Source organism: Larimichthys crocea, chromosome XXI (genome assembly GCF_000972845.2).
Source record: "Larimichthys crocea isolate SSNF chromosome XXI, L_crocea_2.0, whole genome shotgun sequence".
In the NCBI taxonomy this organism is placed as follows: Eukaryota; Metazoa; Chordata; class Actinopteri; family Sciaenidae; genus Larimichthys; species Larimichthys crocea.
The window spans coordinates 18,468,309-18,481,867 of record NC_040031.1 but is presented as its reverse complement, the minus strand read 5'-3'; the positions used below and the strand labels follow the sequence as shown (position 1 = coordinate 18,481,867).

The 13,559-nt window shown below is 40.8% G+C and overlaps 1 protein-coding gene across 1 annotated transcript in view; it reads left to right on the top strand.

The window, feature by feature from the left end:
- The window catches only part of igf1ra (insulin-like growth factor 1a receptor), an 85,008-nt gene that overhangs the window by 8,676 nt on the left and 62,773 nt on the right, over window positions 1-13,559 (top strand). The window contains 1 exon segment of the mRNA XM_027272616.1: window positions 6,949-7,512. Coding sequence (XP_027128417.1) covers window positions 6,949-7,512 — 564 coding nt within the window.

Sequence of the window (13,559 nt, the reverse complement as noted above, 5' to 3'; positions counted from 1 at the left end):
GAAAAGGGGCACAGGTATGAGAGTTACGAACTAAAACAAATTTAAGGAGGGGAAAGTTCTCAGGCGCATTAAGTAAATTGGGATAGACGTCAAAGGAGAACGCGAGATGTGATCTGACGAAAATGAGGACGCTGGTGTCCTGTAAAAGACGTACATTGCGGACAGGTCAGTGAATAAACTTGGGCAGGGACAGACAGGTGCACGAGCAAGAAGGTGTGATTGTGCTTGCGCTGGATAAACTTGGGGCTGCGTGCATGATTGTGTGTGTAGATTGTGTTTTAGCCTTACGTCACTTCCGAACAATGTCGGCGCCTTCCTGAGAAATATTCACCATACTGGAGACAACTTGAATGGGAAAGAGAACTGCAGAACCTTTATTAGCATTCAAAAAGAAAGAAAAGTAACATTTTAGTCCTATTGAGCAGTGGAACGAGCACACCATGTGGAAGAGTTTTTTTTTTTTTTTTGCAACCTCTGAGCCAGTGAGAACACCATGAACGCAGCTTGGGGCTGGGAGACAAGTGGTTGCTCTCAGATCTTGACGGTCTGTATGTATATCATCGGCCTTCCGAAACAAAGACTTCAGAGACAAAGACTATGTATATCAAGACAGATGGGTCTCTCACCAGTTCATCACTCTGATAATGTTTTTTCACTGGGCTCTAGAGGGTCAGAATTTCCAGCTTCTATCATCATAGTGGAAAATCACAGATATCCTTAGAGGGTTGAAAACCTTTTTTTTTTATGCTCGTTCTTTTTGATAATCTGTCCACACAAAAAAATGTAATTAAGCTCCCTTTAACTCCCACCACAGTAAACTTTCCATGCCATGGCTTCCAAGTATGCAGCAAACAAGTCTCTAAAGGGAGAGAGAGCAGGAGGGAGATACAGACTTGGTGTTTGGAAATAGAATGTGCAAAAATACACTTACAAGAGAAACAGACTTGGTTTTGTTGATTGGAAGAGGAGAGGAGTTTGTGACCTGTTTTATTGGCTTTTGCTGGTCACATGGAGCGGTCTCCTGTATGGACCGATACGCTTAACTTCATCACTGGCACCGCTACTATTAGAGTTATAAATAGATATGTCACCATCAACATTGGCGCAGGGTTTGTTGAGTACATGCACCCTCTGTCCCGTTCCATGAGGCCACACCGGTGTTCTTGTTTAGTTATTTATGAAGGGGCATGTTGCTTCGTAACTTGAATGGCGACTTAAATAATCATAACGTCATCGAGCATTGTTTGACAGGCACCACTCCTACTTTCCCTTTGGGGTATGGTATGCTGCAGTATAGCTCTCCTGTCATAATGGTCAAGTGGCTCAGATATGACTGCTGTCACTCACTCCAAGGTGCCCCACTCCATCTTGTGACGAGCCTACATGGTTACATACACCCCCGCCTCCCTTCCTCTCTTTCATGCGTTCCCCTCCCCCACAACTGGCTCGGCGGGATGCAGGAATGCCTGTTTCACCCCAGCGAGAAAGTGTCGTGAGCGTTCCCAGACCTATGGTGTGTGTGTGTGTGTGTGGAGAGAGTTTATATGTGCTGCTCTCTTGTGTACTGCAGCAGGGCTCAGCGTGACAGCCTGAGTCAGTGGCGTGCCCCTGTGTAAGGATGTGAAAGTGGGTCACTGGGCTAGTTTTGTGAGAGTGCAGTCAAATGCTGTCCTACAGCTCCTCCAGGCTGCCAGCTGAGGTTTACAATGCTTAATAAACACTTTATTTCAAGTGGCCCTCATTGGATTTGCTCAAATGCAGTCTCTGGCCAACCGCACATACATCATCATGGGCTGCCGATTTAATAGCCCGTGGAGTATTGTACAATTTGTGAGATGATTGCAAGTTAGCTATTCTAATTGATGGCCATCCGCCATATCCGTTGAAAGCTGTTCATCAAAAACTGAATGTGGACCTGTCATGACCGGAGAATTAGATTCTTCTCAAAGGTTTGTCGAGGATCTTAGAACCTTTTCGTGTCAGTCATTTGGTTATTTGTGGTTTGTGTCATGAAGGATGCTGAAAGCTGTGTATGCCGTGAAGTGTCATAAAAGGCTAAGGGGCTGATTTGTCTATCCTTGAGCGTAAGGTTGACGTTCAAGTCACAACACTGTAGCATAACACCCGAATCTGTGCTTGATTTTTCACTTTCTTTCTTTACACATTGTTAGAAGCTTGTGTTCTACACAAGACAGCTGAATCACAAGCAGCAGCAGTAGTAGTAGTTTTGGGGTGACTCCAAAATGGGTTTTAGGCTACAGCCTATATGAAAACAATAAATTCATCACCATTTAAAAGCTAATAAAGTCTCAATTTTCCTTTTCTTATTTGTAAGTCCTGTAGGCTCCCACACAGACATTAACCCTTTTATCAACAAATCATATGATCAAAAAAAAACAGCTCACCGCATGTTATATTTGACAGTAAAGTAATGGCGGTTGTTTACAGTGATCGGGTTAAAGTGAGCATGTAAAAAAGTGTCGCCTCCTGCTCTCATCCCTCATTTTGGAAGAGGAGGAGTCTTTGTGTGAGAGTTGTTATGAGGGTAGTGTAGTGTTACTGTTTGGGGTTTGGGTGATATTTGAGCCACAGTGTTTGAAGTAAGGTCCACTGAGAGGAAGTGGCCCACCAGAATCTGGTCAGATGACTCTAGTATGCCGGGGATAGAGCCAGTTGATGTGGAGGTGTGAGGAGATAGACCGCACAGTGACACTCCTCTGCTGCTTCAACTAGACAGGATTTTAGTGAAAAATCTTGACGTTATGCTGATTAAATGGTTCAGAATTAATACCAATCGCAAACATACCTAGTCTTCATTGGTTTGAGTTAAATCTTTCTTTGTAACATTTGTTCAGGCAAGTAAATGTGCATCTCTCCTAATCTTGTGATTGCTTATGAACTAAAGATCAGGTGTATATATTTCGACACCTTCATTGTACATATAATGAGAATTTCTAGTGCTGACTTTGATGTATTGTTGAGAACGATGCCAAACAGAACAGACAGAATAAAGCAGACTTCATGCAAGATACATACCTTTGGCCAGTTTTCAGTCAATGGGAACACATTATGAGGGAATTAATGTTTAATGGGACAATGCTTTAAAAATGCATATTTGAAGTTTTAATCTAAGAAATAAGTGAAGCTCTGTCTTCTACAGAAATAGAAATTAGAAATAATGGCATGTTTACTTATTTCTCCAGTAGAAATATCATATCTCTGCTTGTTGAAGATTATATAGCACCTTTGCACTCAAATCTTCCTAAAATCTTTGTCGGAAAAGGATACAATTATGTGTGTTTCCCACAATGCTTAATCTGTAGCGTTTTGATAAACATTACGACATGTGGTCCGAAGTGCGATTTTTATCTCATGTTTGTGTCGGCCGAAACTGAGATGTAGTTTATTCATATAGGATATGTTTACTGAATCTGAATGGGAATTATGTGTATGGTTAAGATAACAGTGACCTTAACCTTGGCTTAATTTAGCAGACTTGCACAGGTCATATTTGAGTGCGTGCGTGTGTATGTGTTTGTGTGATGACATTTCCGTTGAGGGCCGGGGAAAGTTTATCATCATAAACACGAGCCGATGGATCCCATTACGCTGTGGAGATGTGTGTGTTATACTCAGCGTGTGAAGAGCAAAGAGAGCAGGAGGAGAGACAGACCCATGGATGCAGGCTTATCCCTCTCTGTGGACACTCTGTGGGGCAAAATATCCACATCACGCCTCGGTCATTACTGTTTGCATTTTAACCCCACCCTTTCTGTGCTGTAACAGCGAATAACGGGTATGGTATCCAAATCTTTTTAAGCATTGTTGTCTTCAACAACAAATGACTTGACTGGCAAGAATCAGAGAGCCTTGAGGCTTAGTTTGAAGCAACATCCTACTCAATCCTTTTCCAAGGAAATGATTGGAATTCCGGGTACTTAACATGCCTAATGAGTAGAACAAGGGAATCACAAAGAGGAGGTTTTTCTTCCATTCTTCAGTCTTTCTCTCTTCTTGTTCTTTCTTTACACATCTTTTGAGCGTAATTTAATTTCAGAGATGCAGATGCAGACGCATGTATTAATGCTTTTAGCGGTTCTGTTTGTTGTGGCTTTACACCAGTAGAAAGGCATCAGATAGCTATGCTTGGCAGAAACCTTATCTCTCCTTCGTCACAGTATCTCTTTGCTCCCCACTTCCATTCCTGGCCAACGCCCCTGATTTTATTAATGCCCTCACAGGAAGTGGGGCCTTAGAGTTTCTCTTTACTAACAAACAAATTAGTCTTTGTATTTGAGTGGCTCCTCCCCTCCTCCCTCTCTCTCCGGCTGCTGGAGAAGCTGGAAGAAAATTCTCAATGAAACAAAGAAGACATGCAGCTCGATGGCTCACAGTGGAGCCCAGGGCATTGGTGTTGATTGGAGAAAGCAAATACTATTTTCTACTGGAGTAATAGTTTCCGTTCTAAATTTGGAGTGAAACACCCTGACAGGAGCAAATATAGCCCATTCATCCCATAAACAATGCAGCTTCTATTTTTGGCAGAGTGATTTTGAACAAAGAACATCAAACATGGCTTTTGTCTCTACTGGAGTGGCGTTCATTTACTCACAGGGACATTTTGAGAGCACATATGGTTGAATACTGCCAAGGAGAGGTCACATATGTAATTTTTTAATGATTTTACAACCATTTTCCCACCTTAGGACACACGTTTATTTTGGGACTAGAAACTTTAGCTCTTTGCTTTATCCCTTAGCCATGGTTGTGTTTTGACAAGGATCAAGGACTCTTGTTGAAAACATGCCTGTCTGTCTCATTGGACAGGCACTGTGACAGTGTCACTCACTGGGACGGTGTCCTAAGCCCCTGTAAGAACATAACAGGTTTAACCAAGGAGCTCATATGTCAAGACATTTCCTGTGCTGACCGTGAACCTTCTTTAAGACGGTACAAAATAATGTTCACCCTGTTCCGCGTAGTAATGTTGCAACTTTGAATACACGTGTAAATCATTTGTTTAATAAATAAACAGAACACATTGTAAGGCGGTTTAGTTTACAAAATCTGGTTTACAGAAAAATCTTTCTGCTTATTGGTTATTAAACTAGAACAGTATTTCCCCAAACAGTTTGCCCCAGGTGGGCACTTCACTACTGTGGTTTCTCGGAGTTTTATGGAAAAAGGGGCTCAATAAAAAAATAAATAAATAAATATATAATATATATATATATATATATATAATATATATATATATATATATATATATATATATATATATATATATAAAATAGAAATTATTTATTTTACTTAATATATATATATCTATATATATATTATATATATCTATATAGTATAGTATAGATATATATGATAGATAGTATATATATATATATATATATATATATATATAGCTGTAACATCTGAGCAGTATCTATTGCAATTGAGACTGCATGAAAAGCAAACAGTCCAAACTGTTTGCTAACAGTTTGCTAAAAATTAATGGATAAATGAAACAGTTAGCTGAAACTAATGAATAAATAGTTTGGATAGTTAGCTAAAAGCAATGAAAGCATTAATTAGCTAAAAAACCTATGGCTGAAATGGTGAAATGTTTAGCCAAGGTCAGTAGATGGTAATGTTTAAAATACTTAACCAAAAGCAACGGATACTTGTCAAAAGAGTTAGCTAAAAGCATTTTTGTTTTGCGTTGCTTTTAGCTAGCTTCTTTAACAGCAGCCCTTTTGGTATGAAATAGTAGTGTCAGCACAGGTGTTACCAATGATACTAATCAAGACTCAGTTCAATTCAGGTCAATCAGGGTGCAGCTGCAATAAATGTAACTGAACTGAACTTAGTATCATTGGAAACGCCTGCATTGACCCTGCTATTTCATGTCAAAATGGCCACTGTGAAAAAGGTTTGTTGTTTAAAAAAAAAAAAGCAATGCAAAAACTGTTACGTGTTAGGTAAAGTCAATGGATGAACCGTTCACGGTTCAAATAGTTAGCTAAAACCTCTACCACTCTCGAGCGGTACGAATGCAGGCCTTGACAGACCAATTACATGAAAGATTTACTGTAATGATATCCACTTTTATATCATAACTGAAATGAAATACAGTTTACTGTCAGTTCATATATTTTAGTAGTGTTAGTTAAGGGATAGGCTTCTTGAGCTCACAGGGCTGTGAACATATATCACACAGAGCACAATAACATAATGAGGATATCATCTACTATTAATTCCCAGGTGTAGTAATTGATAGGCACGATTAGAGGGAGAGTTGATTGTCATCAATAAATGGTTTGTTCTTTGTTGTTAATGTTTTGTGTGTGTGTGTGGTGTGTGTGTGCGGTGTTGGAGAATGCTCCAGGCTCTGTGGTTTCAAGTGTTGTTTTCCGAGCAGTGGGAATGGCTTATTCAAATGCCGGGGTTATCTGAGGTGACAGACGCAGCATTTTACAGAGAAATGTGGGGTTTGCATCTGATATGATGGATACAGAAGGTGTATCAACATGAAACTAATCCTCTATATTAAAAATGTCTTCACCTCAGCTAACCCTGATGATAATATCTCTCCTTTGTTAAAATAAAAAGGCCTCCGGCGGGAACACTGAGTACAAATATTAGAAACATGGTATCCTAGCACTGCACACATAGAGCTCTGTATTACTTGTGTGACACATTGCCAGCAAAGTACCAGCCTTAACATCTTTACTAACAGGATTACATGCTTCTGGAAGATTATTATAATTCAAATCTTTTGGCAAAAGTAATGTACAGGCTAATCTATACGTAACATTGCTGTATTCTCCTCCAAAAATTGCTCTTACGTTAATTTCTTGATACAAAAGAAAATCTCTCCTTTTGTACATTTTTGATTCTGTGTTTCTTGATTGAGAATGAAGATGCATGTTCATGGGTCCACTTTTCTGTGTCTTTCAGTCTGTGGTCCAAGTATCGACATTCGAAATGACATTGATGAGTTCAAGCGGCTGGAAAACTGTACGGTGGTGGAGGGCTACCTCCAGATCCTCCTCATCAACGACAAGACAATCAACACGCACCAGGAGCGCTTTCGCTCCCTCAGCTTCCCAAAGCTGACCGTCATCACCGACTACCTGCTGCTGTTTCGAGTTTCGGGCCTGGACAGCCTCAGCATGCTTTTCCCAAACCTGAGTGTCATCCGCGGGCGCAATCTCTTCTTCGGCTTCTCCCTGGTGATCTACGAGATGACCAGCCTAAAGGACATTGGCCTGTACAACCTGAGGAACATCACCCGGGGAGCCATGCGGATTGAAAAGAACCCTGAGCTCTGCTACTTGGACTCAGTGGACTGGTCTCTTATTATTATGGATATTCCGGGAAGCTTTATGAGTGGGAATAAGAAGGCAAAGGAGTGTGACAATGTCTGCCCGGGCATCATGGAGGAAAACCCTCTTTGTCAGAGGACATCGTTCAATGACAACTCTGACTACCGCTGTTGGACCTCCAACCAGTGCCAGAAAGGTAACCTGATTTCTGTTATTTCATACTTTATCCCAGCAGATAATGTTGAGACACAATAAGGCAGAGGATTCTTAAAATGTGGTGTTTACTAAATACATCTTAATGCGGCAGTGTTTGGTGCGATATTTTGCGACACAAGTATAGTAAATGCAGATGTGACTTTGATCTAGGTAGGTGGTTTCCAGTTTCGTAAACATTCTGAAATTGTGCTGCTTTTTTTTTTCACCAACGAACAAATCCAATGAATCTTTGCAGTGTTTTTCCTTCATTTCCGTCAGGCTGCAGGATTGTCCACGGGCCAGTGCAAACATTTCCTCTCTGTTCATTATAGAGACCTTGTCTTTAGATCAGGCTATTTGTGGAGTGAAGGATGGCTGCAATATAGAGCACCAGGTATTAGAAAGGCATACTCAGTTGAGGTTTTAGTTGCTCTGCCAAGAAATGAGCTAGTCTACCTGTCTGGACCATGTCAGTTAAATATTTGCCTTAGGGACTTTTTGCAATTTATGAAAAGGGGTATATTGAAGAATCTGGGGGAGGGTCATCCTTGTTTAATGGCCTAGCAGTAGGGTCATGCATTTCTTTTAAAAAACAGTTCAGATTAGGGTCACATTATTTATATATACATGGCGTGTATAAATATACATATATTGAAATTTAAATTCCTCTCGGCCTGCAGGCTAGAACTAATTTAGTTATGTGTATTTATGACACAGGCAAGTGTAGCAGCTCACAACATTTCATTTCAAATATTCTTTTTTTTTAGCCAAACACACAGTATATTGTTGTCAATGATTATTTTCATTTATATGAAATTGTATTCATGTAAAATCACAGATATAAACTGTATAAATATAGAAGATACAGGATTATATTTCGAGATTGGAACAGTATCAAAAACAAAATAAGTATATAATAAAACACATCATCACCTCTCTGTGTCGCTCACATTTCAGTGTAAGGGAACAGTGTGTCCTTTTTGATTGGGGAAATTGGGACAAGCAGGTCAGCTGTATCATATGCCTTCTCAAAACGGCGTTCAAGCCGAAATGTTTTGTTGCCCTCTGACATAAAAAACTGTTCTTCTTTTTCTGAAGATATCAAACTCCTCGTTTCCTTAGACCATCCATGCTTTGTTTTTAAGTTTTCTCCAAGGGTTGCAGTGGGTTATAAATAATCTTTCAAGGTTGCGGGCAGAGTCACACATGTTATTCTTCAAATACTAAAGGGCCATTGATGTTTTTATTAGGGGTTCAAATTCCTTCGCTGACTGCACTTAAAAACAACACACAAAGCAACAGTTGAAACAGTAATCACAAAAAATTCAGAAAAGACTGTCAGCATATTATTGAGTATAAAAACACTTGAGCTCAATTAACATATCTTTGAAAGAATTAAAGTACAATAATGGTGCTTTATTTTGATTGAAATATCACAAAACCTTACATCTAAGGTGTTTTTTTTTTTGTGTTGTGTATATATATGAATTGTTACTAAAAGGCCTTTTAAGGCGTGATAACGATATATGATGGGGGAAAGTTATGGCCTTGCATGTTTTTGCTGCTTTGCTTTGATAAATCACAGATCTAGATGTTGTTTATGTGCAGTTGAGAGGGTGATATAAGGCTGCAGCTTTGCTGTGGTGTGCTGTTTGCATATATTTGTTTATTTTGCATAGCTTACCAACATACTGGCCTCTTGTGTTTGCTTCCTGCTTTATCGTAGCTTAGTGGGGTAAATAAAAGCTATACATGTTTTTTCTTGGTGAAAGGGATTATGTCAGACTTGGGAAAACTTGCTTCAGACTCATGCTCTGTGCCGTTTTCTCTGTCCTCTCATCTGTGTGAAATAATGGTGGGAAAATGTTCCTCCAGCCCTTTTCTATTGAACCTCCCATGGTCATTTGGGAGTCTCAAACACCACCCTCCTTCACCCTCAGGAACCCTCAGAACAAATAGTGGAAATCAAGCTTGTGTCTTTTCCCTAGTGACTACGTCTGTTTCTATAGAAAAGCTATGGTGTTTATTGTTGCCTCTGTTTATTCTGTGATGCAAAGACATGCCTGATTGCTTGATCTATATACAGTTGGTTGTGTGAGTAAAAAAAAAAAAAAAAAAGTAGCTTTGGTTTTATATGAATATATTTTTTGTTTAAAAAGAACAAAGACAAAAGTTTTGCCTTATTTGCAAAACGCTACATTGTGAAAGGTGCAATCGCCTGCGATGACCTTCAAGTCACGTCTGTTCTTCCCACAGTAGATACTATGGAGTGTTTTGTGGTGAAACCCTCTGTTGTTTTCACATGTCGGACTTGAGAGGCAGAGCAGTATTGTTTGAACCAGTTCACTTCTCTCTGAGGCCCAGGCCGAGGTCAGGGTAAATGCATTCATCTAGAGTGCCTTGAGGTCTCAAGGCTGCAGATAAAGACTCCGGGGGCTACATGGTGGAAAAAAGGAGGAGTTACTGAAGCAATAATAAGACAGAATGAAGCTAGATTAGGTCTGTGCCATCTGTTTATAGTCCTGGCTTCATACACAGGTAACATTTCCCACCCTGTCTTTGCTTTTTGTCTTTGTTTTTTAAAGGCTTGATGTGTCTACCTCTCTCCTTCCTGCTTAAGATTCTTCTCTCCTCCCTCCGCCCCTCTGCATAATTGCCTTGTTTTTCTCAAGTACAGATGTTCCTTCAAGGGCATTCAGTGGTTTTCTAGTCAATACGGCCCGGTCTCCTCTTTAATTACACTACATGAGGAGGGAGTGCTGTCTGCCTAGCATATTACTTTAGCCTCTGGGCCTTTAGTGCTTCATGGAGCAACAACAAAACTCCCCTTTCCACATGTTTGTCCATCTACCAGATACAGATGCAGTAACAGTTTGGGTTGTTTTAGATTAGTCTTCTCAGTGGTGAATGTATATATGACGCTGGACAGAATAAGCCAGGTTAATGCTGTACTGTACCTTTGGCTGGCTGGATGTATGGATGGGAGTGGGAGTGACCGTGTAGGGAAGTGCAGATTGGAGCAGGGGTTCTGGGTGCTTTTTAGTGGCAGGCAGCGATGCGTAGAGAGGCCCTGACTGAGGAGCCGTAAGCAGGAGGAGGGGCACTGAGGGGAAATGTCAGACTAATGTCAGGTATACAAGCTTGAACAGCAAGCGCTTACTAAATGCCAGTCACTCCCCTTGTTTTTCATTCCCCCCCTTCTCCTTCTTCTCCCCCCCATGCTTCTTTGTAAATCCTCCCTGCCTTTCTAGCCCCTGTTTTCCCCTCTTCGTCTCTTTGTAAAGTCGGTCCGTTTCTTCCTCATTCTCCACTTCGCGTAGCCACAGCCTGGATTTCATCTCTGACTCTTCTTGTCAGCTGGTCTGCTGGTGTTTCCTCCTCTATTTTCACCTCACTCTTTTCTGCGGGGCTTATCAGGTGCTGTTAACAGCTCTGGCTGTCAGATATCTCTCCACTGTTTACTTGTCGGAGACATTCTCTCATCACTGCGATGGTCACAGCCAACTGGCTTGTTTGGCCAGGCCCTAGATCCTTTGACATCACCCGCTGTTTGCTTTTGAGTTTTGGGGGATCCCATGACTAAAAAGTGTCTGGCTTGCTTCAAATAACCCCCTCAGATCTCTGTGTTTGCTGCAGACAGGCCTGCATTCTGCCCCTGGACCTGAGCCAAAGCCAGATAGACAAGAGGCTTTTAAAATTAGGCAGATGAGCAGGAAAGCATGCGGCTGCATTCATACCCAGTCTCAGGGCAGGTTAGTCTTCATAGCTCCACAGGGAGGCACACACTCTCACACTTGCTAGTCCTCACATAGCTCACATATCTCTTTTATGTGATAGAATATTAACTTACAGTATGCTCAGCCTCGCAGGCACTCAGGTTTAGTTTCTCGACCCTTACCTCCTTACACCGTCTGATTTTTACACGAAAAACATGTTGTATTTTGATATTGATGTTCAGATGTCAGAGGTCAAGCCTGCCTGTGAATGCTCACTGAATCCAAATGCTCACATACTGAAAGTGCTGTCGCTTTTTGAAGAAAGCAAAACTGAGGCGTACTCTGTTGAAAGTAGTGTGGTGTCAGTTTGAATTTTAGGAGCTGAGCTTAAGTGATGTAAGGTGAAACTTGATGCACGGTGACCTGCTATCCTGTTATGCCACAGACAGTCTGTGCTCTTTGTGTCCTTGTATTGAACCCAGAAGAAAATGCAGGAGAGCGAAAGCATTTTGAAGCCCAGGCAGTTATGAGAGCTCTCCACGAGCCCAGGAGACTTTTGCATCTGCTAATATGTTTACTCCCTCCCTGCCAGAGACCCACTTGATATCTCTGGTCTGAGTGCTCTGACCTAAGCCCACTTCACAGCAGGAGAAAACAGTTTCTTCTAAAGGATGTAGCTGTAAGCAGGTTCAGGCGGGCAGACAACATTTTATGCTGTAACTGTCTGCAGATTTTACTTTGTGTTTACAGACTCCTATTCTTTTTTTCTTTTTTTTTCTTTCTCCAAATTTCTACTGTTTGGGATCTTTTGAGTTTGAAGGATAAAGCTGGCAATATTCTTATTATGAACACATCCCACGAAAGAACCAAAAAACAGCGACGTGTAAGTCTTTCTCTTAATGCTTTCCAACTAAAGACCAAATAAATTGTGCTATTTTTTTTTTTTAAAGAAGAAGCTATTTAACTTTTTTAAAAAGCTGGTCACTGTAGGTCTTCTGCAAATTCAATCGATCAACTTAAAATTAAATCACAATGTTTCAGTGCTGATGTGCTTCTAATAGTTGTGGAGCAACGTAGAACTTCAGTGGCACTGTAGAATAAGCTATGTCATGCTTTGGCTATGCAGACAATACTAGGAACAATTGTTGTTTGTTTTTTGTGTTTATGTTAGATTTATTGTCGGGAAGAAAAATATCAAGACTTATCTTTAAAAACAGCACGGTTACATTTAGGCCTACATGACAACTAATTCTCAAGATATATATATTTTTTTCTATTGCCGCTAGTTTGTTTTCTGCCTTCTAATTAAAATATATTTTCTTGTTAATTAGCTTTTGATGAAATAAGTTGGCATAGAGAGAAAACGAACACAAAGCCTTCTTTTCCCAAGGGGCTTTTGTAAATTGATTTCTGGAGTGACCACATAGCTCATACTTGTCGTTGAGATTAGTTGCAGAAGAGATCGAACTGTGTAGAAATTATGCCCTGTTTGCGCTGGCTAAGATTTATTGATGCTTTAGGTTTAAGGCATGTATGTTAAGTTGGGTGAAATGACTCTACCCCTTTAAGTATGTAAGGTAGAAATTCCTGCTGCCTTAGTCATTGCAGTGAGAGGATAAAGAGGAGGGATTACACAGTACAGGCTGTATGTGCAGGCTACATGTACAGAAGGTATTTGTTGGCAATAAGGAGCGGAACTGATGGCTGTGAATATATTGATGTATGTGAGGTCTATTTTGTGTTTGTGGACCAACTTGAGCCGAGTCTTTATGATCATCTATCAGTCGTTTTTATTTAACCAACATCCAACAGCAGACACAAGGAAGCTTTTAAATATTTAATGACTTTTCTGAAGCTCATCAAAGACCTGCGGTTATCGGGACAGGAAGCAGAAAAGGGCTCAGATTCCACTCTTGACAAGTCAATGCTTTCTCTGGGGGCACACTCAGCACCATGACTCAGTGCCTATACATCCGATGTTTCCACCCAACAACTCACCAGCTCTCTGCTCCATTTTGTAAAAAGCTTAGGCAGCATGCCAGTGTTGGTGCCAAAGAGATGGCACTCATGTCGATCAGACTCATTCACTCCTGCCCTCCCACAGCCACCAGACTAGCGATGAAATAATCAGATCCACTATTGTGCCATGCTCACATTTTCTTTCTGTTCACCGGGTCACCATAGAGTCCTGGAAAAGGAGAAAGTTTCCCTGTGATTAGTAACTGCCTGACACTACACACTACACACACTGTAGACGGTCCCTGAATGTATCCTGTAGGTAACTTCAGGAGAATGTATTCAACATGTGAGGCACTCATCCTGTTCAGTAACC